The sequence below is a fragment of the Halichoeres trimaculatus genome, unplaced genomic scaffold (assembly GCF_033239565.1).
Source record: "Halichoeres trimaculatus isolate MK-OKI-2021-1 unplaced genomic scaffold, fHalTri1.1 fHalTri1_scaffold_12, whole genome shotgun sequence".
Taxonomy (NCBI): domain Eukaryota; kingdom Metazoa; phylum Chordata; class Actinopteri; order Labriformes; family Labridae; genus Halichoeres; species Halichoeres trimaculatus.
The window spans coordinates 13,051,625-13,077,958 of NW_027437190.1; the positions used below are offsets into that span (position 1 = coordinate 13,051,625).

The 26,334-nt window shown below is 42.6% G+C and overlaps 2 protein-coding genes and 1 non-coding gene across 6 annotated transcripts in view; 1 reads left to right on the top strand and 2 right to left on the bottom strand.

Moving 5' to 3' along the window:
• Positions 1-23,231, top strand: invs (inversin). 3 transcript variants are annotated; one of them, XM_074684474.1, is made up of 19 exons: positions 1-86; positions 642-747; positions 6,815-6,914; positions 8,371-8,537; positions 10,058-10,231; positions 10,818-10,985; positions 11,196-11,376; positions 12,080-12,189; positions 13,010-13,181; positions 13,909-14,064; positions 14,157-14,278; positions 15,137-15,244; positions 15,332-15,438; positions 15,510-15,719; positions 16,490-16,686; positions 16,921-17,494; positions 18,075-18,238; positions 22,303-22,389; positions 22,469-23,231. In XM_074684474.1, exons 2-19 carry the CDS (start codon positions 745-747, stop codon positions 22,582-22,584), a joined length of 2,916 nt encoding a protein of 971 aa, XP_074540575.1. In that variant the 5' UTR covers positions 1-86; positions 642-744; the 3' UTR covers positions 22,585-23,231. The 3 variants fall into 3 exon arrangements, with proteins under 3 accessions (XP_074540575.1, XP_074540577.1, XP_074540576.1); XM_074684476.1 differs by having other exon boundaries at positions 8,374-8,537; XM_074684475.1 differs by having other exon boundaries at positions 4-86; positions 639-747.
• trnat-ugu (transfer RNA threonine (anticodon UGU)) lies at positions 22,018-22,090 on the bottom strand. Its single transcript has one exon. It is a non-coding gene; the product is annotated as a tRNA-Thr (tRNA).
• tex10 (testis expressed 10) overlaps positions 23,144-26,334 on the bottom strand; it is a 9,576-nt gene continuing 6,385 nt past the window's right edge. For both annotated transcript variants that reach the window (XM_074684478.1, XM_074684477.1), the window contains exons 14-18: positions 25,534-25,753; positions 24,283-24,363; positions 23,970-24,154; positions 23,658-23,868; positions 23,144-23,571 (exon numbers count right to left, since the gene is read on the bottom strand). In XM_074684478.1, coding sequence (XP_074540579.1) covers positions 23,449-23,571; positions 23,658-23,868; positions 23,970-24,154; positions 24,283-24,363; positions 25,534-25,753 — 820 coding nt within the window. In that variant the 3' untranslated portion in view covers positions 23,144-23,448. The remainder of the gene's footprint in view (positions 23,572-23,657; positions 23,869-23,969; positions 24,155-24,282; positions 24,364-25,533; positions 25,754-26,334) is intronic.

The following is a 26,334-nucleotide window of genomic DNA, read 5'->3' on the forward strand; positions in this document are numbered from 1 at the left end:
TGCTTCCAAGAAAGTGGGGATTCAACGGGACTACTTGGAAGAAAACTTTGCTGAGATTTTCATCACAGAAAAGAGGACAGAAAAGGGTAAATACAATACCAAGAGGAACACTGTTGGCATACAGTTACCTTAATGTTATGTTTAGTTTATTCAGTGTCACACATTTGATCTCTAAAGTTCACTCGCATATGAATAACTGATTTCTCTCAGACAAGGGGAGTTGCATCATTATGGTTCAGTTTGTGCAATAGTATGTTGAAAGCTATTTTTAAGTATTTAGCAGCTTGCTCTGTGTTCTTTTGCAAGAATGCAAGAACAAGTCAATTCAAAAACACTTAAAATAATTTCATGTAGGCTACAACTGTGCAAAATCTCTCAGGATATATTGCCCAAATTCAGTACAACATGTTTTCTGTAAAACACAGGCTTCTCAAATCATAACCAAAGACTTTAAATGAACCCAAGTATTGAACCAGATTAGTTAAAATCAATAGTGCCATTACAGCCAAATGTTACTCTGAGACATCCTCCTCTCTTCCTGTAATCAGAACAGTAGCTGTTATTTGTTTGCTGGCAGTATTTTGTGAGAACAGGTGGTTCGTTCTCAGTATGTGAGGGATCTTCTTTCTCCGCCTCAGCAGGAGCGAGGATCAGGGCAGGTAGGGGACCTGGACATGCATCCATACCCAACAAGGACACTCTGAACTGTGCAACATCTGCTGAAGTGTCCCCCTCAATGAAGCTATGGTAAGAATCCAACACAACCAGAACAAGATTACCATCCAAATCCAGGATAGGTTAAGGATGGTTTATTCTGAAGTAGTTCTATTTGCAGTTTGGATGTATCTCTTGTTTACTTTTGTCTTCCTCTGCACCACCTTTTTTACGCTCTCTGTATTGTCTGGACCATTGAGACCACGCATTTCACAATTGATTGTGTGAGCTGTTAGAGCCTAATTGTTAAGAAGATTAGGGTGGGATGTTGAATTGAATCCCAGCATTAATATTTTATGGGCTAAAGCTGTCCATAGGGGGTTCACAGTGTGGGAGCAACACACAGATGGAGTCAGAGGAGGATCACTTTCCCTGTTGGAATATTAAAGGTGGAGATAAATTATAGGTAAAATCTTCCTCCTTTTTGTGTCATTTAACACCTCCAAAAAGTGAAAAAAATAAAGATATTCAGGGAATTTTTTTCAAGGTAATGTGTTGTTAATTGTTGAAGTTAAAAAAAATCAAAGTATCTTCTCCGTATGCACCATACTATTCCCTGTGATAATGGTAATTTTAACAGAAACATGTTTTGCTTACAGTCATATATTTTAGATTAACATTTTATATCTGGTTTGATTACAGCTATTATGTTGGAAATAATTGAAATGATAAAAGGAACAGTATGATAACAGTAGACAAGGGCTACAAATACATCGCCTGACCAAGTGCTTAAATCTTCCACAATGACCCCGGATTTTATAAAACAGACTCATTTTGATGCTAGTGCCCCTTTATGAGTTGAAAAAGGAAACAAGACTGTCATTATAAAGATCAACTGTGTCTGTGTAGACAGTTTTATGCCTAAACCTGAAGTCACAAGGTAGGTGTTAAAGTGGCAAACAGCATTCTGCTAAAACAGTCTCCATAGCAAAAAAAATCTTATGCAGCAGTTAATTTGCTGAGAAAGCAGGAGGATTTTTATATATATATATATATATATATATATATATATATATATATATATATATATATATATATATATATATATATATATATATATATATATATATATATATATATATATATATATATAATAAAATGTACTACTTTTCTCACAAGATTTTAAATAACTGGCAGAAATAGAAATTTACACTCAGGGGCTTTAATGCCACAGTAAAGTTAACTAAAACTGCTCATGCAGTTTATCAATGTGTAACCCTGATGCTCTTTTTTTCCTGCGTATTTCTCCAGAGAGAGACAGAGACTGCATATACAGCGAGGTAGTCAAACAACATTTTTGTCGGACCATTATTCTCTGAATAATATGTGCAGTTAAATAAATGAAGTTGTCATGCATAATCAACTTCAGCCTGATTGGAGGGCTTAATATTATTGGAATCATAAGACAACCCAAAAATTTTCATTAGCAGGTATAGATGGTTATGAATACAAACTAATCTTTGTCCCTGGCTTTTTTTTTTTCACGTTTAGCGTTGTCCATGTCAAACAGGAACCACAGTGATTATTTTTTTTAGTTTGACAAACCAAAACAGAAAGTATTCATTCACTTCAGTTCAATTTTAAAATACTGCCAAATGCGCTAAGCATCAATACACATGTCTTCATCTGAGCTTCTGCCAATGTCAGATATCAAATGTCACAAGAGCATTGAGACTTTAAACCTATCACCAGGCTATCTTTTCATGTAAAAATGATTTGTGTCAGTAACTGTATCATAAACCGCTTGCATTGCTCAGATTTCTTTAACATAAAATGCAGGTTCCCCTCCTCCCTGCATCCTGGTATCATCTGTCTATCCTTATCTTATTTTACCCTCTTTGGTTTGCTCTTTTTTCCACTTTTTCCTTTTCCAATAGCTGCCATTGATTTTTATGTTTGTTTTTCCAGCTGATTATGTCCCTGTACTGTGATTCGCCAGTGGGCACATTGCTCTCTGCACTTTAATTGGACATTTAATTAGATCACAGTTTTAGTCCAATTAGACTCAGAGGTGTCGGGTAAAAGGCTACAGAGGGGAAAAGAGGAGAAAGTCCCCAAGCTGGTCTCTGTCTCCCTTCCCCCGTCCTATCCTCTATCCTCCAGTTCTTGCTCTTTTTTTTTTTTGTTTTTGCCTTCTTCTGGCGGCCTCGCCTTGTCTCTTCCATCTCCACCCTCCTGAGGGCTGCTCATTAGTGATCTAATCGGAAGACACAAAACACACAGCTCCACTTACTCTCTGAGAGGCTCAAGAAGGGCTTGAAGCGCTCACACACATACTCAAACACAAACATTTTTTTGTTTCTTTATTGGTCAGTTCTTCATGAAATTATGCACTCTTCCTCCCCTTTGGTTCATAAGCCATGAACAGGTAGTCAAAAGTTAGTAGTGTTCAGGGTACACTACAACACAGCTCCACCATCTGCTCATCTGCTCTGATGGCTCCATACATGCACAGGCACACAAACACACAACTTGTTGGGCAGACTTTTTTTTTTTTAACTCAGCAGTGTGCTCTGGTATCGTATCACTACACCTAATGAGGCTAAGATAAGACTTATTATCTGCAGTACGTAAATGCCACTCAAATGCAGGACTATTCTGCACCAGTTTTAGCCCCCCACCAAGGCTTCGCCCTCATCCACCCTTTGTTGTCATAGTCCCCACACAGAGCTCTGACTCTGAGCATAAACAACACTGTGCCCCTGTGGTCAAAAACACATGGGCAAAAGTAAACACACACACTAACACACCCAGATGTATACCAGTATACGCATAAGTAAGTCCTCAGAGGACACAAGTCAATCTCTGAGTCCCTAAAGCAGCCACACACACATACCCTCCTCTCTGACTGCCTCCTCCCCTCCACCTGAAGGAGAAAGATACCAAGCAGCCTCCTTCCTTCCCCCTACACACATTGAGACACTGTATATCTGTACATCCCCTCTCTATTTGTGAAAAAATGTATGCGTGCATAGAGAGAGTATGTGTGAACGACAGGCAGCAGGCAGGGGTGTTTAAGCCACAGGCATCACTACTTGACCCCCATGGCTGCGAGATTGACAGCTGTGGTCCCGCCTAATTGCATTACTCTCCCAGGTGATTGGCTTACACCCTGGGGGCTCATTTGTCGAGATGCATTGGGGTAATGATGTAAATTAGCAGATCTATGTGTCACTCAGCCTCCTGCCCCCCTGCTGATTGGCCCTGCTGTGCCCCAGGGCTCAGCCCCCAGTTGAGGGAGCCAGCTCATTGGTCCTTGGGGAACCAGGAAGTCCCGCAGAAATAGGGCTGTACAGATTGGGCATCCCTGTGGGCTCATATTATCCTTCCTCCCACCTCTTTACCTGTCAGTCAAAACCCAGGGACTTAGCCCTGCAGCCTCCATGTTGTAGCACACACACACACTCTCACACACTCATGTTCACAGTCACATTTAGATAGCATGGTCACCTGAAATCACCACTTTACTACACTCTGCTGTAACTTTATAAACAATCTGTACCTGTGTGTCTGTTTATGTCAGCGCTTGTCTAGATTGAAATAAAGGCCACAGGCTCCATCTCTGTCACCCACTGCTTACCCAGCATGCCCCAGCTATGTCTGCTGTCAAAAGCTGACACCTTCACAGGGATAGACGGTGAAAGAGAAACATACACACACACAGACACACTCACTTTGACTCCCTGGTCTCTTGCCAGCCCGTCTCAATAGCATCAATTGAAGTATTAGCTCCAGTAAAAGTCTGGTTGTGAGCGTTAGTGTGTGTTTTGTGTGTGAGGAGGCAGAAGTGTGTTTGAACTCCTGTAGTGTTGCTGAAAGGTTTCATGGCAGTGTCTGGATTCTTTGTTACACTCACTGCGGTTATATGACGCCGAATATGAATAAAGACTAAATAATGTCAGCATCAGCAGGAATCAATACTTATACAGATGCACAATCACCTGGTCTGGACCTCAGCCCGTGATCAATAATTTACTCTGAGTTATTGTCTTCATATTAACAAGTGGAGCGCTCCCTGAGGAACGAATGAATGGCAAAATGAGAGCACTCCAACCCTCTCAACGGGACCTGGTGTTGTTTCTACACCCTCCTTTGTTTGATTTCAGACACTGTATCACAAAAACCTTTTTAGCCAAATTTGGATGCACTGTAGGTGTTTTCAAAACACTACAGCCCTCATGAAACTCTAATTGCCTGCTCTTGGTGGTATGAATGTCCCTCACAAAGATTCAGATATTGACTCGTGTCCCTCGTGTCAGTGTTTGAATAAATTGAGATTTATTTTTCTGCATCTAAGATTATTAACAAATCAATTCCTACATTTTATTATGACAGCTGGAGGTTTCCATATTGACTCCAAAAAATTTGGAAAAACAAGATTTTAAAAAGTTATCAAAAGTAATGAAAGAGTTCGAAGCAGCCTCTAAATTTATCAGTTAGTCGCTTTAGTAAGAAGATGTTCTTACTAAAGCACCAGCATCCTGACATCACTCCTTCTGATTGAGCAGTTGTGGAATCTGTGCATATGTTAGATGTTAGATTTGGAGACTGTGAGTGAGTCTGTACATAAGCACGCGCGTTTCTGACTGACTAATCGTGGTAAATTAGAGATGGTTGTGGTTGATTTTGGTAAGAGCCCCTGTAAAACTTTTCTCTCGCACGGAAAAATCACTTCCCATGACACGACACATATGCCAGCAAACACACACACACACTCGACAGGATACTCACACACTTTTAAGGCTGCTCCACGTAGCATCTCTCCCCTCTATCCTCTTGTAGGCACATGTAGACCTTCTTCGCAATAAATGTATTAACTAACCTGTAGTAAGTTTCCGACACTATTTGGCAGAGCGTGAGAAAGCAGCGAGCATGATGGGTAATTGCCATGCTGCACGCAGTGTCGACAGGGGCCCTCTTTATGAGGTGATGTAGGGGGTTGGTGGAGGACACCGGAGTCTTTCCTCCTTGAGGACCATCCAGTCTCTTTTTAGTTTGAAAGTTTTTATGAGTTTTAAACATGCAATCAGCCGGCTTATATCAAGACACCATACACTGTGTGTCAACATTGTGTATCTGCATCAGCTGTGTTTTATCAACCTGTTCATACAGTTAGTTTCAGAAGAAGTGAATGAGACCTTTTCACGTGGTCGGTAATAAAAATGTCTTGGAGAAGTCTCAGATTGTGGCATAAGTTTGTGCCTCCAGCGTTTATGTGTTTAGGGGCAATAATTGATTTCTGTGTTGTCCCCCGCAGGGCTTGTTCCACGTCTTTAAAACCCACACACACTCACTGCCACACACACATGCACCTACACTCACACACACATGCACACACAACCATACACACACAGCAAGGCATGCTGCAGTATTAATGAGACATGAATAAGACATGAAGAGAGACCCCCCTCTCATACCGCTCACACAGGGTCTCCCTCCTCCCCAGCTGCTTCCTGTCTGCAGATTACCAAGCTTTCCCTGGGCTCTGGTTAAGTGGGGCCAGGAAGAGATTTAGCCCCCTCAGCAGGAGTAAACGCATACAGAGGCACACACCCGTGAGTGCACATGTACAAGCGTGCACATGCACACTCCTCACTGTGTGCAAACATTGGGTAATATCTGTTTTATTGTGGAGCAGAATAATAACAGAGCCTCAGGTCTTCGTTATCAGATCCAGGACTAAGAATCACGATTTCATCTTCGCCTCTTTTTAGCTCTTCTCTCTTCATTAAGACTGGAGAAAATGCTCAAGCTTGAATTGTATGTAAAATAGGAGTATAAAGAAAATTTAAGGATGCGTTAGAAAACTAACATGTCTGCGTGTTTGCTTTTTTTTGGGTTAACTTGAGCTCATGTAGAAATTATCTACTGAGCCTATCTCATCTTAATGTAAATGACTTTGTAAGGCACACACCATGGCATCATGCATGAACTGCCCTTGTGCAGTGTTAAGTTAGGTAGGGTGCAGGGTGTGCTTGGAGCTTAATAAAGCTAAAGGAAGTTGTCTAGACTCCGCTGAATGTCACTGTATGAAACCCTTGATAGGTAAGCTGGGTGTACGTTTCTGCAGGTTTTGACCTTCACCCTGTTTGTGTTGCAGGCCTCAGCGATGTCTGGCCCAGGACCTGCATCTCTGGGCTCGCAGGTTCACGCTGCAGCTGTTAATGGAGATAGGTGTGCCCTCCTAAAGCTCATCACAGGTACGCAGCACATGAGCATCTGAATACATACCAAAACTGAATCTCTTGCCTGAAAGTGGGGGATTTTTTTATCATCAAAGAACAATACCAGCATTTAACAACTAGAAAAGCACTCAGAGAGCACAGACCTCCATCAAACATATTGTGATTCTCACGCAACACTTCAGTCTTACTTTAATGTTATACTCCCTTTCAGCAGACTGTCTGCTACAATTTGGTGTTAGTTGCAGGTTTGTACCATAATCTGGATCTTACTTTTACATCTGTCAGAAATTATTGTGACCTTGTCTTGTATTGTTTTACAAAGCAATTTGACCATTTATATGGTGAAAACAGCCCTATCTTAAAATGATAAAGAATCCTTCAAAAAAAAATCCTGGCGGTGATCCAGATCACCTCCAAAATTAAATCAGTTATTCCTTATCCCATTTTGAAAATTGAATCAAGATTTGTTTGTTACTTTTTGAGTTATATTGTTCGCAGACAAACAGGCAAACTCACCCAAAAACATAACCTCCTTCGAGTAGGTAATAACTGCAAAAAAAAACCTATGATGCATGATGATAACACAGGCCTTGAAGGGGACATATTGAGCAAAATTCACCTCATATAGTTAACTATCAAAAATATGTGTCCCTAATATGAAAAAAATTGAACCTCTCCCTTCTTTGCTTGTCCCTCTTCTCTGAAAATCTCTTCACAAGCGAGCTCTTTTGAAAACATAGCCCAAAATGATGCCATTTTAGGCTACGCACATCTCCAGAACGAAATGACGCTATCATGTCTGGCAGTTTGTCCGGCCCTCTTTCTGCGTCCTCCTTCTCTTGAGCTATTGTTTACTTGCTGTGAAGACTGTGTGATCAACAGAATGACCAAAGTAAGAGCAAGACATGCAAGTCGCTCTGTCATGGGCTGTATGTTCTAACACAAAGGTCTTTTCCCCCACACAAGTGTCTGAGGAGTTAAAGATGAAGTGGATGGATTTCATCCACATAAGAATGCTTTAGCAACGAGTCAGTTCAGGACTGGGTTTGCTAGATTAGATTAGATTTGTTTGCTAGATGCTAGTTTCTCAACAGTTTCAGTCAGGATTTCTAAAGAAGTTGGTTTATTTAGTAAACTAGAAGTGGTGACCTCTTTTGATGAAGTAACCAAAGACTTATTTTTCAAAGGAGTTAAAAGAGTCTAAAATATTCCATCATGAGCCACATGATATTGCTTTCTACTCATTTGTCAAATTAAAAACTGTTTCCCCTCGAAACCTTTTTGTCTATCTAACCCTCTGTCTTAAATATGCTCTCCTCTTCTCTTTGTGTGTGTGTGTGTGTGTGTGTGTGTGTGTGTGTGTGTGTGTGTGTGTGTGTGTGTGTGTGTGTGTGTGTGTGTGTGTGTGTGTGTGTGTGTGTGTGTGTGTGTGTGTGTGTGTGTGTGTGTGTGTGTGTGTGTGTGAATAAAGCAGATCCTTCTCTGCGGGACCGTGAGGATCAGTTTGGTCGGACCCCTTTGATGTACTGTGTGCTGGCTGACCGCCTGGATTGTGCAGAGATCCTCCTGAAGGCCGGGGCCTCGGTCAACAAGACTGACCACAGCCAGCGTACAGCTCTGCACCTAGCGGCACAGAAGGTGTGATAATGACAAATACACAGATGGATTATAGGTTGGATTGTTGATTTTTTGACACTGTTTGCTGCGGTTAGAAACTCAAAATAAAGTCGTCAGTTATACCCCATACAAATTAAGTGAACAAGAAGACAAAATGAATACAAGAAGCAAAACTTCTTACAATATTTTGACCAAAAAGTAGTTATAAAATTTGAATTTGAAGCCTTCTGATTGAGGGATGTCCATCCCAGTGATTTAAAAGTTGTAGCACACCAGAAGTCCTCCTTAAGTTCATTTTAAATGTATCAGTTAAAAGATTTATAGTCCTAACAGTGCATGGATTCAGAAATGTAAAAAAAAATTCAGACTATGATTGATCTCACTGAGGTTTAATGCAACAAATACAAAGATAGGCTCCAGTGGGAAGACAGTGCCCCCTAGTGGCCGTGATACGGGCCTCAGGGCTCATGAGGGGTGACCTTAACGCCTGCCACATAAAACATTACTGTCACTACACTAATACACACTGTACAAAAGATTCATTCTGCATGGAGGAAATTCAGTCTCACCACATGTTAGCCACTAAAACCATTAATACGAGGTTGTGGAATAATATGAGATCTTTGATTTTCAGTCCACACAGAGGCAGAGTGTGAAGATCAGTGGAATATAAAAACTAAGAAAGTCTCTTCAGACTTCATTTGCTGGTTTCTAGTTTTGGAGTCTGCTGATACAGAGTTTGTGTGTGTGTGTGTGTGTGTGTGTGTGTGTGTGTGTGTGTGTGTGTGTGTGTGTGTGTGTGTGTGTGTGTGTGTGTGTGCGTGTGTGTGTGGGTGTGTGTGTGTGTGTGTGCATGTGTGTTCGGGGGGATGCTGGGGATGGGGAGCTCTGTCTCTTTTGACATCTGATCAATAAACAGCTGAGACAGGCAGAGAGGCCAGGGATTACCGATCTAATTGGACTGAGAATAGGGAAGACAGGAACACACACACACACACACACACACACACACACACACACACACACACACACTCAGTCTAGATGCATGCTCACACACGAGATAGATCTGTCAGACTGTGGCTTTGTGGTCACAGGATGGCAAATACACAAGCAGAGTCACACGTGTGCACGGTCAAGCAGCCTCAAAGTAATAAACACAATGCAGTAATACGGATGATGATGATGATGATGATGATGATGATGATGATGATGATGATGATGATGATGATGGTGATGATAGTGATTGGGCTAGGCCACAGAGCCAAACTCAGCAGATGCCAGGAGCTGGGGGACAAAGATAGATGACCTGAGGATTGAATCAGACACGGCAGAAATCATAGGGTGTGTGTGTGTGTGTGTGTGTGTGTGTGTGTGTGTGTGTGTGTGTGTGTGTGTGTGTGTGTGTGTGTGTGTGTGTGTGTGTGTGTGTGTGTGTGTGTGTGTTTTTGTGAGTGAGAGTATATGTCATTGCTGCTGTTCATGAATAACATTGAGTAGAGCTGTTGATTCTCAGCAGTCATTTCATCATCTCCGTGTTGCAGGGGAATGTGCGTTTCCTGAAGCTGCTGCTGTCCAGGCGTGCCAACTGGTTGCAGAAAGATCTAGAAGAGATGACGCCCCTCCACCTAGCCACTCGACACCCCTCCCCAAAAGCCCTCGCCCTGTTGCTCAAATACATTGGACCCGGAGAAGTTGATACACAAGACAAGAACAAGGTAGCACTGTACAGACACACACACAAGTGATTGTTTGTCTTCCCAACTGTCCAACATTTGTCCTCAGACAAAAACCAGCCAGTCTGCACGTCTGACCAATAACCTGCACAGAGATAACTAACTGAAGACGGTTAGGCAGAAGTAGCAGGAATTTGAGGTCAGACACACATAAATGCACACAGAGAGGCACCCTCACACAACAGTGAGCTATTAACAATATGCGCCTTTGTCCTGTGTTCTGCTGATAAGACCTCAAACACACAGTCTCCTCTGTCTGTTGGAGCTGACGTGTATCTGACATCAGTTAGTTTTGTAATAATCCAATATGCATCATCGTGTCAGATGACAGTGGTTTCAGCAAATCTCAGAATAGCTCATTGGCTGTTATGAAGCCAGTATCTGGGCTACAATCTCTGCTGGATACTGAGCTTAATGCGGTGCATGTTTCCCTCATATTTTCTGGCCACCGCAGGGAGAATAATCTTTCTGGACATACATGCAAAGCTCAAACCTGTGTTCAAAAGTGTCTCCATCTGTTTGATTTCCATTCTTGAACCACGTCTTTCCTTAATTTCTCTCTCTGCAGCAAACTGCGCTACACTGGTCAGCTTTTTACAACCGACCGGAGCACGTTCGCCTCTTGATCAAGCATGACTCCAACATCGGCATACCAGACAGCGAGGGCAAGATCCCTCTGCACTGGGCGGCTCACAGTCAGGAGCCCAGCGCTACACAAACTGTCCGCTGTATACTGGTACACTCTATTATACACATTCAAAGACAAATGAATGTTGGTCTAGTATTTATTTCCATCAACAACTATCAGTGTGACTGTTTCTCTCCTTGTCTTGTATGCTCCTGTGTGTGTGTGTGTGTGTGTGTGTGTGTGTGTGTGTGTGTGTGTGTGTGTGTGTGTGTGTGTGTGTGTGTGTGTGTGTGTGTGTGTGTGTGTGTGTGTGAGCAGGAGGCAGCTCCTACTGAGTCCCTGTTGAACTGGCAGGACTATGAGGGGAGGACACCCCTTCACTTTGCTGTTGCCGATGGAAACGAGGCCGTGGTCGAGGTCCTGACGTCTTATGAGGGCTGTAATGTGACAGCTTACGATAACCTCTTCAGAACACCTCTGCACTGGGCGGCGCTGCTCGGTGGGTGAACACACATCCTGTATGTAACCCAATGAAGCCTGAATGACAACTGCGTACTGACCAGGGGTGTGTGAAGCAGATGTTGTTGGGCAGAAGAAATAATGAAGTGGTCCTCATTTGTTTACACACACATACCGACAGGACACTGACACTGTCATGAAGGATCAGGGGTGTTTAAGAAATTCTGACCACTTCACACTTTCACCCAGCCGTACAGAACAACTGTGTGATACAATTATGTTCATGTATTTAGAGAAGCAAGTGTCAGTGAAGACAGAAGTATCTTCATTATTATCTTCACTGAAGGTGTCTTTGATAATCCTTTGACTCTGGTAAACATACCTGATTTATGTTGAAGGTGTTTCATATGGTGCCGTTATATTGGGAACATGCTGACACCTGGATTTAGCTCAGGCTAACGCTGTGGCTAAGTGCTGGCTGAAAGGGGCTCTTTATGTTTCTAACAGTTTGTTTTTATGGCCCCATACAAAGACAAACCATAACTGATGAGCAGTTGACTCATGTTGACTGACTGTGAAGTTTTTTTATTACTCCTCGCTGAACACGAATGCAAAGTAAACAAAATAAAACTAAAACTGAGGAGTCTTTGTGGAACAGTACTGACAAAAAAGTGGTCTGACTCCTTGCTGTTGTGATTAACTCCATGGTGTCCCACTTATGTAAACATGTGTTTTTTCTGTAGGCCATGCCAGAATTGTCCACCTGCTGCTGGAGAGAAACATATCAGGAACGATTCCCTCAGACAGCCAAGGGGCAACACCTCTGCACTACGGTGCTCAGAGCAACAATGCTGTGAGTCACATAAACAAACACACAAAGCTGTGGAGTAAGGATCACATGTCCCTGTGCATGCATTGGCTCTTCCTCCTGCAGTCTAAAACACGCTCATCAAGTCAATCAGTGAAAAAGAGATTGTAACAACTTTATGACATTGCGCTTAATGGGATATCCAAATGTGATTTTATTTCTAAAAAGGAACATTATAAAAAATACCATTTCAGATTTTTTTCAAAGTAAATTGACTTTTTTTTTACTCTCAATTGTGTTAATTTGTCCATTTTCACTTGGAGCTGGTTGGTTAAAAGCATTTAGTGTTTTTATTTTGTTGGTTTGTTTGTTTTATGGTATCTTGAGTAGCAGACGGTGCTTAACAAATTAATTTGACCTCCTGCCATAGAAATAAGAAAACCACCCAGGATCATCTAGTGCTGTAACTCTTTGTTGTTCAGAAATTGTCTTTTGTTTCACAAAGTTTTGTAACAGTAGTGAGGAGTTTCAAACTATTTTTTAAACCCAAATTTGAGTCAGAAAATTGCAGTTCTCTGAGAAGTCAGAAATGTTTCAAAAATAACATACGATCACTAAAACACATTTTAAAAAGTGTTTTAGTAGTCAACCATATTCTTATAAATAAGGGCAGTGGTGGCAAACACCTTACACTGGGTGTTGATCTCATAAATGTGTTAAGCTCTGTATATGAGGTCTCTTTACATGTTGTCTCAATGCAAGAAGAAAATTATCCTCCAATCATTTATCATAATTTAACGTCTCTTTTATTCCTGAATGAAACTATAAATAATTGTCCCTCTGTTGTGTAATCGCCTGTGTTTAGGAGACAGTGGGTGTGTTTCTGTCCCATCCATCTGTGAAGGATGAGCCTGATCTGGAAGGGAGGACAGCCTTCATGTGGGCTGCTGGGAAGGGCAGCGATGATGTTCTTTGCACCATGCTGGACCTTACTCCTCACATTGATATCAACATGGCCGACAAATATGGAGGCACGGGTGAGCGCCTCAGGACAGCTACAACTATCACTCTTCCTCACCTCTCTGTCATTCATCAGGGCATGATGATATAATTGCTTCAGTCAGACATGCTCTTAATATTTTATTTGAGTGTATGTCCTGTCACCTTTTTAAGGGTAGCTGTGATGATGTCACAGGGGAGTCCTCCCCTAAGGCGCTCGAGAGAATAAGAAAGAGCAGTGATACTGATGCAGAATTAGTGTGAGCTCACTGATTAGACCCTCACCACTGCCAGCTCTGTCCTCTTCGGCATACACACATGCAGACACACATGACTCGCTGCCACGCTTTGACCCCCGGCATATAATCTCCATAGCGATAGCCCCTCTGCTCAGCCATGCGGTCATTGTTTATGCATGCATAACATGCAACGGTTGAGTCATGCTAATGAGACGATGTGAGGGGCAGTGAGGCTGACTGGTGCCCCGATCACTTCCATGCACTTGAATCTGGTCTGTTTTGTCTGGGGACAGGACATGGGGGGAGGGGGCTTAAGTGTATTGCTCCTCATGAAAAATATCTGTCTGTTTAACCCTCATTTGACCAGGATTTAGCCACAGCCCTCAGAGACAAGAGGATGAATGGTTGGAGAAGAGGTAGAGGAGGAGGGGGGCGAGTCCTCCTGAGGGTTTATATCGATCAGTCAGACTCAGGAAATAGAATCCTTACCTAATGTTTTTATTTGTGTGTGTGTGTGTTCCCACAGCGCTCCATGCGGCCTCCCTGTCTGGCCATGTAAGCACAGTGAAGCTGCTGCTGGAGAAGGGAGCCATGGTGGACTCCCTGGATGTGATGAAACACACACCGCTGTTTCGGGCATGTGAAATGGGACACAGAGATGTTATACTCACACTCATCAAAGGTGGCTTTCATTTTTGTATCATTGTCAGCTCATTTAGGTGTTACTTTTGTCACTGTAATGCCTCAGCTAAAATGTTAATGTAACAAACAAAGGTTCTGCTCGTGTGGACCTGGTGGACGTGGATGGTCACACAGCTCTGCACTGGGCAGCTTTGGGAGGGAATGCTGAAGTCTGCCAGATACTAATGGAGAATGGGATTAGTCCAAATGTGCAGGTATAAACACATGCTTATTTGTATAATACCACATGTCAGCTTTGGCTACACTTTCAAATCACTTGGTGAGAAGTAACACTCCCAGCATCCATGTGTTGAATACATAGACTCTACATAGAGTGGACAGCGTGGCTTGGCCATTTACCATTGTACGGTTTTGAAGCCAAAATACCCCCGTCACAGGCGCAGCCATTGAAGCAGTTGTGCAGCCAGAGTCTGCGCAGTAGAGACGATGAGGGGTTCTGGAAGAATCTGAGTGGAGCCGGGTGACAATTTTTTTTTTTTTTCTTTCGAGAGTCTAATCACTTCTACCTCCCGAAATATTTTACAATCCCCGAAAAAAATACACTAGAACGGCAGCTTTCAATCATTGTTAAATTTGATGTAAAACCTTGTTTTTAATCTCCTATAACCAATGAAAATGAAACTCCTCTGAAAAAAACAACTTGAATACAAGGCAGCCGAATAGTATCTTCAAATCACCAAAACAGTCAGACGTGAGAAACTTTTCTACTGGGTGTATTAATTTTTTAAAGCTTGACCACAGCCCATCTGGAATGACTGGAGAGTCAGATTTTGTGACCTACACTGCAGTCAGCCACCAGGGGGAGCAGTTTTTGTGGTGACTTCACTTCGAGCTGAGCAAGATGTCGACGTCCATTTTTTTTTAGTCTATGGCTGAATATCACACAAAAAAACGATAAAGGCAATGATACAAGAAAATTTTTTCTTTCTTTTTTGACCAAAATCAGAGCTTGTAGTTTTTTACCTAATAATTAAAAAAAGACAGATCTTAAAGTGTAATTCTCTTTTATTGCGCTGGATGTTTGTTTCTAATACTGAACTCCTCCTGGACAGGACCAGGCAGGACGAACTCCTCTGCAGTGTGCTGCCTATGGTGGCTACATTACCTGCATGGCTGTTCTCATAGAGAACGATGCTGATCCCAACATTCAGGACAAAGAGGTATAAAAATGTTCACCCACTGATGTTTGCTGAGTTTTTGCTTGCAGCTGCAGAATGATTGGTTGCTCTCTTGTTATGGGTGCACAGGGGCGGACTGCTCTTCACTGGTCATGCAACAACGGCTACCTGGATGCTGTGAAACTATTACTGGGCTACAATGCCTTCCCCAACCAAATGGAGCACACTGAGGAGAGGTGAGGAGACAGGGAGTTTAGGATTAGGATAACAGATTTATAAATGACTTTAATACTTTGGTGCTATGCAGGTACACCCCTCTGGACTACGCTCTGCTGGGAGGGCACAGCGAGGTGACGCAGTTCATGCTGGAGCACAGTGCTCTATCCATAGCAGCCATCCAGGACATCGCTGCTGCCTCCATCCAGGCAGTGTACAAGGGCTACACGGTCCGCAAGGCCTTCAGGGAGAGAAAGCAGCTCCTCATGAGGCATGAGCAGCTGCGCAAAGATGCCGCAAAGTGAGAAATAAGCACACAAAATATATAGATATAGATAAAGACTTACAAAAACACATAAAATTTATCGTGAGATTACCAAATCTCTGCATCACATAATATCCTTTTGGATTCATCACTCAGCTCATCATTCTGCTTCTGTCCTCCGTGTTTGTCTCTGTCTGCTTCCTCTCACCGGTATAGGAACAGTCACAGACTCTACATATCTGTCTTTCTCTCTGTCAGCCCTGCACACATATACGTCTTCGCCCTGTCTCTCTCCCCTGGCCTGCTCCCCTGTTGTCATTTGCTCACCAGTCTCACCTTTATTCTGTCTTGAACAATGCTTCTAGGGGGCAAGTTTATTGTGAGGGGATACAATGACATAAACTTTTTTTTTTTGGTGTTTTTTTAAGCTTTACAAACTTCTTCTACAAAGTCTTCAAAGTATTCTTCTTGCTGTCTTTTTAGAAACTTTTAGTGGCACAAAAAACATATTCCTGATGAACTCTTTGCCTTGCTAATGGTTGTTTATTATTATTATTATTAGCTGAAGAATTTCTAAATGTATTTAAACATAGTGGTAAAATTGTACAGACAAAATATAAAGTAACTCACATTATTAATCCAAAATGTGAGTGCAATGTTCTGATCTGACTTTTTAACAGAGGCTGTACTGATATGCACTAACCAACAGGTTAGATTCTGTGTCTGGGTCTTTATCATTTATATAGAGCATGTACCTGAAAGTCTTTAATTCATAAGGAAGTTCGACTTCTCATCTCCATGTTCAGGAAACGTGAGGAGGAACAGCGGAGGAGGGAAGCAGTGCAGCAGGCGTCAGCGGCCTCTCCAGAGAAACGCCGGGTTCCTCTGGTGAAAACAGATCAGGGAAAACTGTCCTTAGTCAACATGATGCAGGAATTAACCATGAATGACTCGGTGGCAGAAACAAAGAAATCATCCAAGACCAAAGAGGAGAGGCACAAAGGTACAAGAAAGCAGGTTTTATTCGGCAGTACAACAAGATGATGCTTTTTTCAGGAGAATTATGATCATTTTTTATGGCTTATTTACTTATTCCACACCTATTTGTAGAAATAATTATTAAAAAATTTAAATATTTATTTGCTAATTTTCTTTGCCTTGTTTCTGTAGGTTAAGGCTCTGAAAACTGAACACTTACACATTGTCTCCTTTATTTTGCTCTTTGTTTCTCCTTCAGGCCACAAAAGGAGATCCTCCAAAAGAAGTAAACCACCTGAACTCAGTGACGTCCCTGATGTTTCGAGCACCCACTGTGAAGTCACAGGTGACCCTGTCCCTTGTGCCTACCAGTCCACCCGGCTAAAGGAACTTCTCTCTCCATCCAGCTGCAGCCATCCATCCACCCCAAGGCCAGGACCCCACTCCTTTCCCAAAGTCAGGGACCGACAATCTTCCATCACATTCGTCTCTGTGACCCACCAAACTGAGGCTATTGCACAAGAAGACCTCCCCCTGAAAAGGAGGGACACTCACATGACCATGCAGATGGCCCCTTGCAAGACTGATTCCCACACCTCACTGCACAAGCACAGAAACCACAAGGAGCAGACTTCAGAAAAGGCTGCCCTCAAAGACAAAACTTGCTCTCCCTCATTAGGAAGCAGTTCATCTTCAGACCACAAAAGCCCTTCCAGGAATACTCAGTCAGCCACACATGCACCTATCCCAGCACGCACGCACAGGGAAATCAACAAGGAGCAACGCAGGGTGAGGAACAAGGCTGCACGCATCATTCAGCGAGCCTGGAGAAGGTAACTCATATTTGTTGGTTCCTGAGGGATGTTCAGTAGCTGGAGATTTTCTTGCTTTGGGAGATTGGTGCTGACATGTGGTGCCCACATGTGCCCTCTTCCCACATTTACCCCAATCTGTTCCCATCTCTGCTGCAACTCTCTCTTGCCGTGTTCGGTCTGGATGCCATCAACACTTCAGGGAGGGGGCGGGGAGAGCGTGGGAGATGGGTGAGACATGTAGGCAGGGGACAGACGGGCTATAATCTAGAGCTTTCATACTGGTTTAACAAGAGGCTAAAAGTTCAGCCGTGCTGCTCTAATAGCTACCAGCAGCCTCTCCTTGCTGTTCTCTCCCTTGTATACACTCCATGTTTCTCTAAGAGACTGCCAGTCCTCTGCAGGACACCCTCTGTTTCCATTCAGTTTCTCAATTATTTTCTGTATGTGCTGCCTATAAACCGCCTTGAATAAACTCTTGTTTACTTTGTTTATACTTAGTGAGTATTAGTGTGAGGACTTGCCAGCTTTTGGGCCTTTGAACGCTGTCTGAGTTATTTTTATTGAGCACTAATGCGCTTGCATGGATGTGTGTCTGCAGGTTTCACGCACGCAGGCAGAGAGAGGTAAAGAGCCATGAAGAGGTGGGGTCGAGTGGTTTAAGCCGCACTCAACCCAGCACCCAGAACAGGAAGAAGCTGGAAATACGACATCAGGCCTCTAAAGTGTTGGCAAGTAAGAGCTCAGTGCTGCAAAGTATCTATGGTAAGATCATTACTTTTCATCTCATAAAATGACAAAATGGCTAAATTTAACTGAAATACCTGGGCTTAGAGAGAACACATCCCTAAAGGAAGACCCAACAGCCTTTATCAGGTAGAAACCACCCACCACTCCTCAGCTGGGCAGAAGACTGTGTGGAGTTTGCCTGTTCTCCCAGTGCACATGTCTCTCCAGGTACTCCGACTTCCTCCCACAGTCCAAAAACATGCTCATCAGCTTTATTGGTCACTCTAAATTGCCTGTAGGGGTGAGTGTTTTTTTGTCCCTACGTTAGCCCTATGAAAGGCTGGCAACCTGTTCAAGGTGTCCTCCCACCTTGCACCAAACAGCTGGGATATGTGCCAGCCCCCAAGACCATGTGAAGAATATGGATGAAAAATGAGCACAGATACTCTGTCTTGCTGATGATAAATGACTTTTGTTATGCTGTACTAAATTTGGGGCTGAAAGTAGACAACCACACTAGCAAAGTAATAGTTCTTCAATTAAAAATGTTTTTTTTTAAAGTTAGTTTTTGGTCTTTATTGATAGGACAGCTGAAGAAAGACAATAAATGTGGGAGGTAGAAAGTGGAGGACAAGCAGCTAAACCTCATCAACTGGAGATAAATAGTCACCATTACACTAAGGACTATAACCTGTTTGGGGTACATACTTAAACCACAAGGCTTTGAGGCTGCTGCCCAAACTTTTCAAGTTGAGTGACATCGGACATTTTTTTTCTATTGCAGCTGTTCATAACTAATCAAAACCAAAGATAACTAACAGCCTTATTTCCTCCCCCAAGGAAGTTACTTTTTGTGGGAGAGTTTGTCTGTTTGTTTGTTTGACTGTGAACAACATAAGGCAAGGCAAGTTTATTTATATTGCACATTTCAGCATGGCAATTCAAAGTGCTTTAAAGACAGAAAAAATTAAAAGCAAACAATTAAAATTAAATTAAAAAGCAGATTAAAATTAAAAAGATACAATAAAACAAAAAGATTAAAAAAAAAAGTTAAAAAAGATTTTAAAATAGATTTTTAAAACAGATTTCAAGATAAAAGTGGCAGTGCAGAGGTAAAGAGAAGATATTAAAATGAGTTGTTAAAATGCTCTGATAAAAGGCAGCTGTAAAAAGGTGAGTCTTCAACCTGGATTTAAATGAGCTCAGGGTTTCAGCAGACCTGATAATTTCTGGCAGCTTGTTTCAGATATTCGGAGCATAGAAGCTGAATGCTGCCTCTCCATGTTTGGTTCTGACTTTGGGGACTAAAAGCAGACCTGATCCAGAAGACCTAAGTGGTCTTGATGGTTCATAGGGGATCAAAAGATCATTGATGTATTTTGGCTGTAGTCCATTCAGAGCTTTGTAAACCAACAGGAGTGTTTAAAACTCTGTCCTCTTACAAACAGGAAGACAGTGTAAAGACCTCTGAACTGATGTGATCCACTTCCTTGGTCTTCATAAGGACTCGAGCAGGAGCGTTCTGAACCAGCTGCAGCTGTCTGACGGATTTTTTAGGGAGACCTGTAAAGACGCTGTTACAGTAATCGAGCCTACTGAAGATAAAAGCATGGACCAGTTTTTCCAGGTCCTGCTGACACATCAGTCCCATAACTCAAAAAGTTACATACAGATTTCCAATGAGATACAGAAGAAGTGATTAAATTTTGGAGGTGATCAAGATCACCGTCTTTTTTTGAAGGCTTCTTTATGATTGTGAGTTAGGGCCATTTTCCCCATATGTGTATATAACTCCATGATAAATGGTCGGACTGCTTTGCAAAACAATACAAGACAAGGTCACCATAATTTCTGACAGATGTAAAAGTACAATCCAGATCCTGGCAATATTCTGGATACTAAGATCTGGAATATGAAATATGTACTGTGTCATCATGATTTTCAACATTGTCAGGAAACAACATTAAAGTAGGAGTAAAGTGTTGCATGACAATCACTATATGCTTGGTGGAGGTCTGTGCTCTCTGAGTGCTTTTCTAGTCTTTCATGGCAGACTAACTGGAGGCCCTTGTGTCTTCATGCATTTGTGTTTTTGTCTGAAAGCTTGTTGTGTATCATAGTCATTAAAACCTATATTGGTCTGGGAACAGACCTCTGTCCTCTTCCTCTTCCTAAAAGTTACTTTATTATATTGGATTAAAGGATTAGGTTGAGGTAAGGATGCCTGTCATACCAGTGTAAAACTTGTTGTAAGGGACTTACTCCAGAAACAGAAACTCATCCATGTAAATGTCCAAATGACGCTTCAATCTACATACCAGGACAGTATCAGCCTGGTTGGCTGTGCTGGACCTCTGCTGTGGGTTTCGCCCCACAGACAGGCCTGACCTTCATCACACATCACCAGGTGATGATGGGAGCACAGGCAGAAACCTCGCTGCGCCAAAACATACGCACATGCACGCCGTCTCCGCTCACAGATAGACGATTCAACCCCTCCTCGTCCAACTCAACCTTCTGACGTGGTTGTCCCCTCCCCCTTCTAACCTCACCTCCCTCCTTCTCACTCTCTGACAGTCCTGGCACTGTGAAAAGTTCAAAGCTGTCAGGGGGAATGTCAGACGACTGCGTAGAGCAATCTGCTAAATACACACACACACATGCATACAAACCCCGACATGGTGCCACACACACATTATGGGACTCATTCTTAGACTTTTTTTTTTTTTACAAGACAAACATTTGACACACAACTCTGGACTAGGTCACACTGCTCCATCACTTCAGCGCATGTTTTAACCTTATTTTCTGTGGGATCTGTTGCAACACACTGGTAGAGAGAACAATGTAGTTTCTAATCTCAGACATCAAAAACAGATGAGGACTTTCTGAGTGAAGGTCTGATTTGTGAGCCATTAAGTAATCAAAGTATTCCTCTGCATCGCAATGCTGTCATTAAAAACACAGACCAGTCCGGTTATTTATTACCTCCGCCAAGGAGGTTATGTTTTTGAGAGAGTTTGTTGGTCTGTTTGTTTGTCTGTCTGTGACCAACATAACTCAAAAAGTGTTGAATAGATCTTGATGAATTTTCCGGGAATGTTCAAAATGGGATAAGAAAGAAGTGATTACATTTTGGAGGTGATCTGGATCACCGCCTGGATCCAGGATTTTTTTAAAGGATTCTTTATCATTGTGAGAGAGGGCTGTTTTCACCATATGTGAATATAACTCGACGAGAAATGGTTGGATTGCTTTGCAGAACAATACAAGACAATGTCACCATTATTTCTGGCAGATGTAAAAGTACGATCCAGATCCTGACAATATTCTGGATACTCAGATCTGGAATGTAGAATATGTACTGGGTCATCATAATTTTCAACACTGTCAGGAAACAAATTATCGTACAAACCTGCAACTAACACCAAATTGTAGCAGACAGTCTGCTGAAAGGAAATATAACATTAAAGTAGGACTTAAGTGTTGCTCTCTGTGCTCTTTGAGTACTTTTCTAGTTCCCACTGTGCTTGTATGAAACTGTGAAGAAACAGATTTTGATAACAGATTTTTTATCCTGCGAGAAAAACAAATTCCACGAAGCAATAAAGCAGATTCAATTTCTGTGACATATTCTGACTTGAGCACGTTGAAGAATTTTATGAATTTAATTTCATGTGATGACAGAAATACAGCCGCTTTTACTTACATGTGACAGCTATGGTCAATGATCAGCAGTTCCCTTGTTGTATCAGATCTTTTTAATGGAATTAGTGTTTTTATGAGGCTGTGATTGATTAGAAACATCATAACTTAGGCTTCAGTGAGGATTGAACTCACGACCCCTGGTTTACAAGACCAGTGCTCTAACCACTGAGCTATGAAGCCTTTGATGACACATGTAGTGTCAGGTTGGGATTAAAAAGATGACACTTTGAACAATCATGGGTGTGAAGCCTGACCAGATTAACCAGTTACAGTAGAGTCCTATGCTTTACTTTGAAGTTGGTTGTAACTGCTTACATGATGCAGCTGCAATGCTAAAAAGCAGCGTCATCCAATAATAATCCAGTAATATGATTTTCTTTACTGTCTTCAAGGCGGCTCTATGGCCAGACGAGGGCGTTCACTGCGGGGCTCTCAGTCTCAACTGCTCCTGGATCTTCCTTTGCGCACACAAAGCCAGTGTAAGAGCAAATACAAGCGCACAGTTTTAATACCAACACTTACAGTCTCTAAAGGTCATTCCATGTGCTTATTTTACAGTGAGCGGTATAGACTGCGTTCACCTGACTGACGCCGTGAATCAAGCCAAGCAGTACTCCTACCACCTGAGACCACAGAGCGCCGGTCAGGGGACTAGAGGCCGGGGAAAACACTGAAGCCACACACACACACCCCTCATGCTCTTTGATGTTTTCTCAGCTGGCTGGCAGCCTTGCCTCTATAGAATTACTACACATATTGTTCGCTCAGTGTGCCAAGCTTTCTAAAATTAAGCCACATGACATCAGAGCCATGACCTCACAGGGTGGGGTTAAGTCTACAGAAATGGTGTGTGTAAAAGATAACCTTTCAGCCATTGTGGAAGGAACACATACACACGCTATCCCGCTCGTTCTCAGTTGCTCTCGCACACACACTGCGATAACCTTTCCTCCCGTTGCAGAGAATGAGGCAGTCTATCAACAGCCGGTCATACAGATAGCCCACCTGCAGCCACACATACACACACACACACACAGTTACACAACAACCAGGTCTACAAGTGCTTTCACTCTCCAGAGAAAGGTTTTACACTTTGCAGTTTCTATTTACTTTGATATGAATTTGCACAGGACACTACAAAGTGTCTGTTTATGTCTAGAAACAGAATCTCCAATGCGTGTTTTTTGAATTCTATTTTTTAAAAATTAAATAAAATTGACACCAAAAGGCTGGCACACTTGGGTTTCAGTTTATTTTTCCTGCTTTTTTCTGTTTTTGTAAGCACATTTAGAAATAACAATCATCAGAGGAGGAGGTTAATAAGGAAAAATAGTCAACGAGATAACGACAGGAATAAAGACACAACCTCAGGCAGAAATGGTTAATGTAAAAACAAAAGTGTGGAGTATTCTTTTCCAATCAGATTATAAAAAAACTTAACACAGTTCTTGCTGTCTGAAAGTTCAGGTGCATGTTATCATCTGTAGCTGAGCTGTGGGTGTTCGTTGTCGAAGTGAATAAGAGATGTTTGAGAGGCGTCAGTACATGTCTCGAAGGCCAAGGTTTCCACGGCGAGCTGAAGAGCCATGTGTCACAGTGACACTGTAACAGTAGAGTAGGTCTGTCAGCCACTGCTCCCTTGTTGCCCCTCTTGAATACCTCTGAAACACAAACACGCACACAGAAATCAGATCAACAACCTCTTCTGCAGAAATCCTTTTGGTGTAGATTTCATGTCTCTGTTTACCGTGAGCTGCTGTATGATCTCCTGCAGCAGAGCGGCGTTGGCCAGCAGCTGGTTTTGGATCGGTGTGTGTTGCAGCAGCATGGACAGGATCTGTCCCAGCTGTGGGAGCTCATCCTCACTCAGATCTCCAACTCGCAGCAGCTGCAGAACCATTCGAAGCAGGCGAGGAACAGTGCTCAGTGCAGACACACAGGCTCCCCATATTGCCTCCCTGCACAGGAGACAGAGATGTTGGGAATCAAATTACTGTAGTTCAAACTAAATCTTATTCTGATCAATTTATTATCACAGTGAAGGGTTGGATGAATTTACCTTTTGTGGTTGGTTTCGGTTGGCAACTCCTGCTGCAGGGTAACAAGTAGCGCCAGCAGGCTGAGGCAGCACTGAGACAAAAAGCGCAGCACAGGCTCAATGGGCAAGACGGACAGGTCCATTAGTCTGGACACAGCTCTGAGCAGGCCAGCTGCCATATTGTCGGGCACAACTCCTAACTTTGTCTGAGAGAAACACACAAATGGGTTTTGGTTACTTTTTTTTTGCAACTCAGAAAAAGAAGAAACATAGTTCGAGGAGTTAAATCAAATGTGTGCAAGATGTTTTCTGACAAATAAAAAACGTTTCTCACCAGGTATTTACAAATGCCATTTTGCAGGATGTCAAAGCACTGCGACTTTGACCCGAGAGTTTCCAGTGAGTGGCAGACCTCCTAAAATAAAATGGTAGAAAAAAGTGTCATCAAACATAGCCCCTTTTTACATCAGGGTGCCTTTTGTGATCTAATACAAACAAAAGTGTGTGAAGAGTTGGCTAAATGGTAAACATTATGGTTACAGTACAGAGTGAGGGTGAAGGATTTAGAAATTTCGTAAATGTCTGTAGTAGAAAACCACATCTTATCCATAAATAGACTTTAAACACGAGGACATGTACCAGAGTATTTCTACGGTCGTTTCTGTAAAATCAAGGCCTCACTGGAAATTTAAGTTTTCAAATTTCAATATCACAGGGATGGAAAAAAGGTGCACACAGGACCTGAGCAGTGGCCACAAACTTTCTGATAGCAGAATATAAGGCCTGTCTTTCCCTCGTTAACTTCACATCGAAATCAGATTTCTCATTAGCTTTTATAAATTTGATTTGTGCGAGTGCGTGCCCAAGTGCAGGAGCAAGAACGAGCCAGTGTGTGTCAGAACACTGCACCTGTTGGCATTCTCCCCATCATTAAAAACAATCCTGTCTCATTAGTCCAACCAGAGTTGACACAGTCCGTCCCCTAATGCCTTCCCCCTCCCTTCTACTTTCGCCATTGCATGTCCCCTCCCCTCCTCCTTCCCGCCACTTGTCTGTGATTGACTCAGACAGGGAGATGAGAGAGGCAGGATCTGAGGGCTTAATTGAGGAGCTGAATTAGTGATTATAAGCCCCCCACTTGTTCACACTCTCACACACACTTGCCCCAGGGCACAGCAATGTTAACTGTAATTTCTGTGCAGAAATGTCACACTCCCATCATGCCATGGGCTCTCATTAGCATTTGTGCATATCCACCATGCCCGATAACCACGCATCTCCAACCTGCGCAACGCGATAAAGGTTCCCCTCTCAGCCGGAGTGCAACGATAAAGCTTCCACCCTCTGAGCTCTACATGAGAGACAGAGAGGGACCGAAGGGACTGAAAGACCACTGCTGTGTCCAGAATATCAATACCTTTAATTTCCAAACATTGTCTTTTCTGCCCCTCCCTTAAACTCTAGCTCTGTCCCTTCCAGATGCTACTAGATACTACTAAGTGTTTCATCCAAGTTTTCAAAACCCATCCAAAATCAGTCACTCTGCTGAGGAAGTTGTGAGGAAAACTGCGTGTTCTAAACACACCTCAACAATATCCCATTGGTGTGTAAACTGCTCAAGTGGCGTGGGGTAGAGGCTGAGTGGAGAAAGGGGTGAAGGAGGCAGGCAGTCGTCGTCGTCCTCCTGCAGGGAGGCGAGCCTTTCTGATGAGAAGCCTGTCAGAGTGGAGAACAGGAAGCTGATGTAGTCCACGTCCTGCAGAGCCGCTTCCTGGCTCCCAACCGACCAGCTGCTCAGCGATGACCTGGAGAACATAACCGGATTACACAATTACAGACACTTGATATGTCCATCAAATGAAAGCATTTTCTGTGTACAGGACGTCATATTTTTAAATTTTCAACGCATTTTGTAGAAACCATTTAGAATTATCTCCAAATTTTTTCCTGCGTACATATTCCTTTTTTGCATCACTTCTAATTATTTATGATGCTGTTTTGTAACAGCGTAACATCAAGGACACACGGTTATCAAATATCCCTTACATGTCTTCAGGGGACGATGAATCTGCTGCAGTAGGAAATGTAAGTAAATATTAAGAGTTGTTATGGAGCCCAGCACGCACATGTGGACAGAAGTGTCTCAACTACTACTCTATGACGACACTGCATTCCAGCTCCCCAAAGAGCCCTTTGTGTCCTCCTCATCACACACACACACACACACACACACACACACACACACACAGAAATGAGCACTCCCTTGACTAAAAGTTTGTATAACACTGCCCCACTGACACAGACAGAAGGTCTCACACACATAAATCCACATCTCATCCCATCACATGGAAAGTTAAGCTTTTGTGTGTAACAGATTGTTAATTGT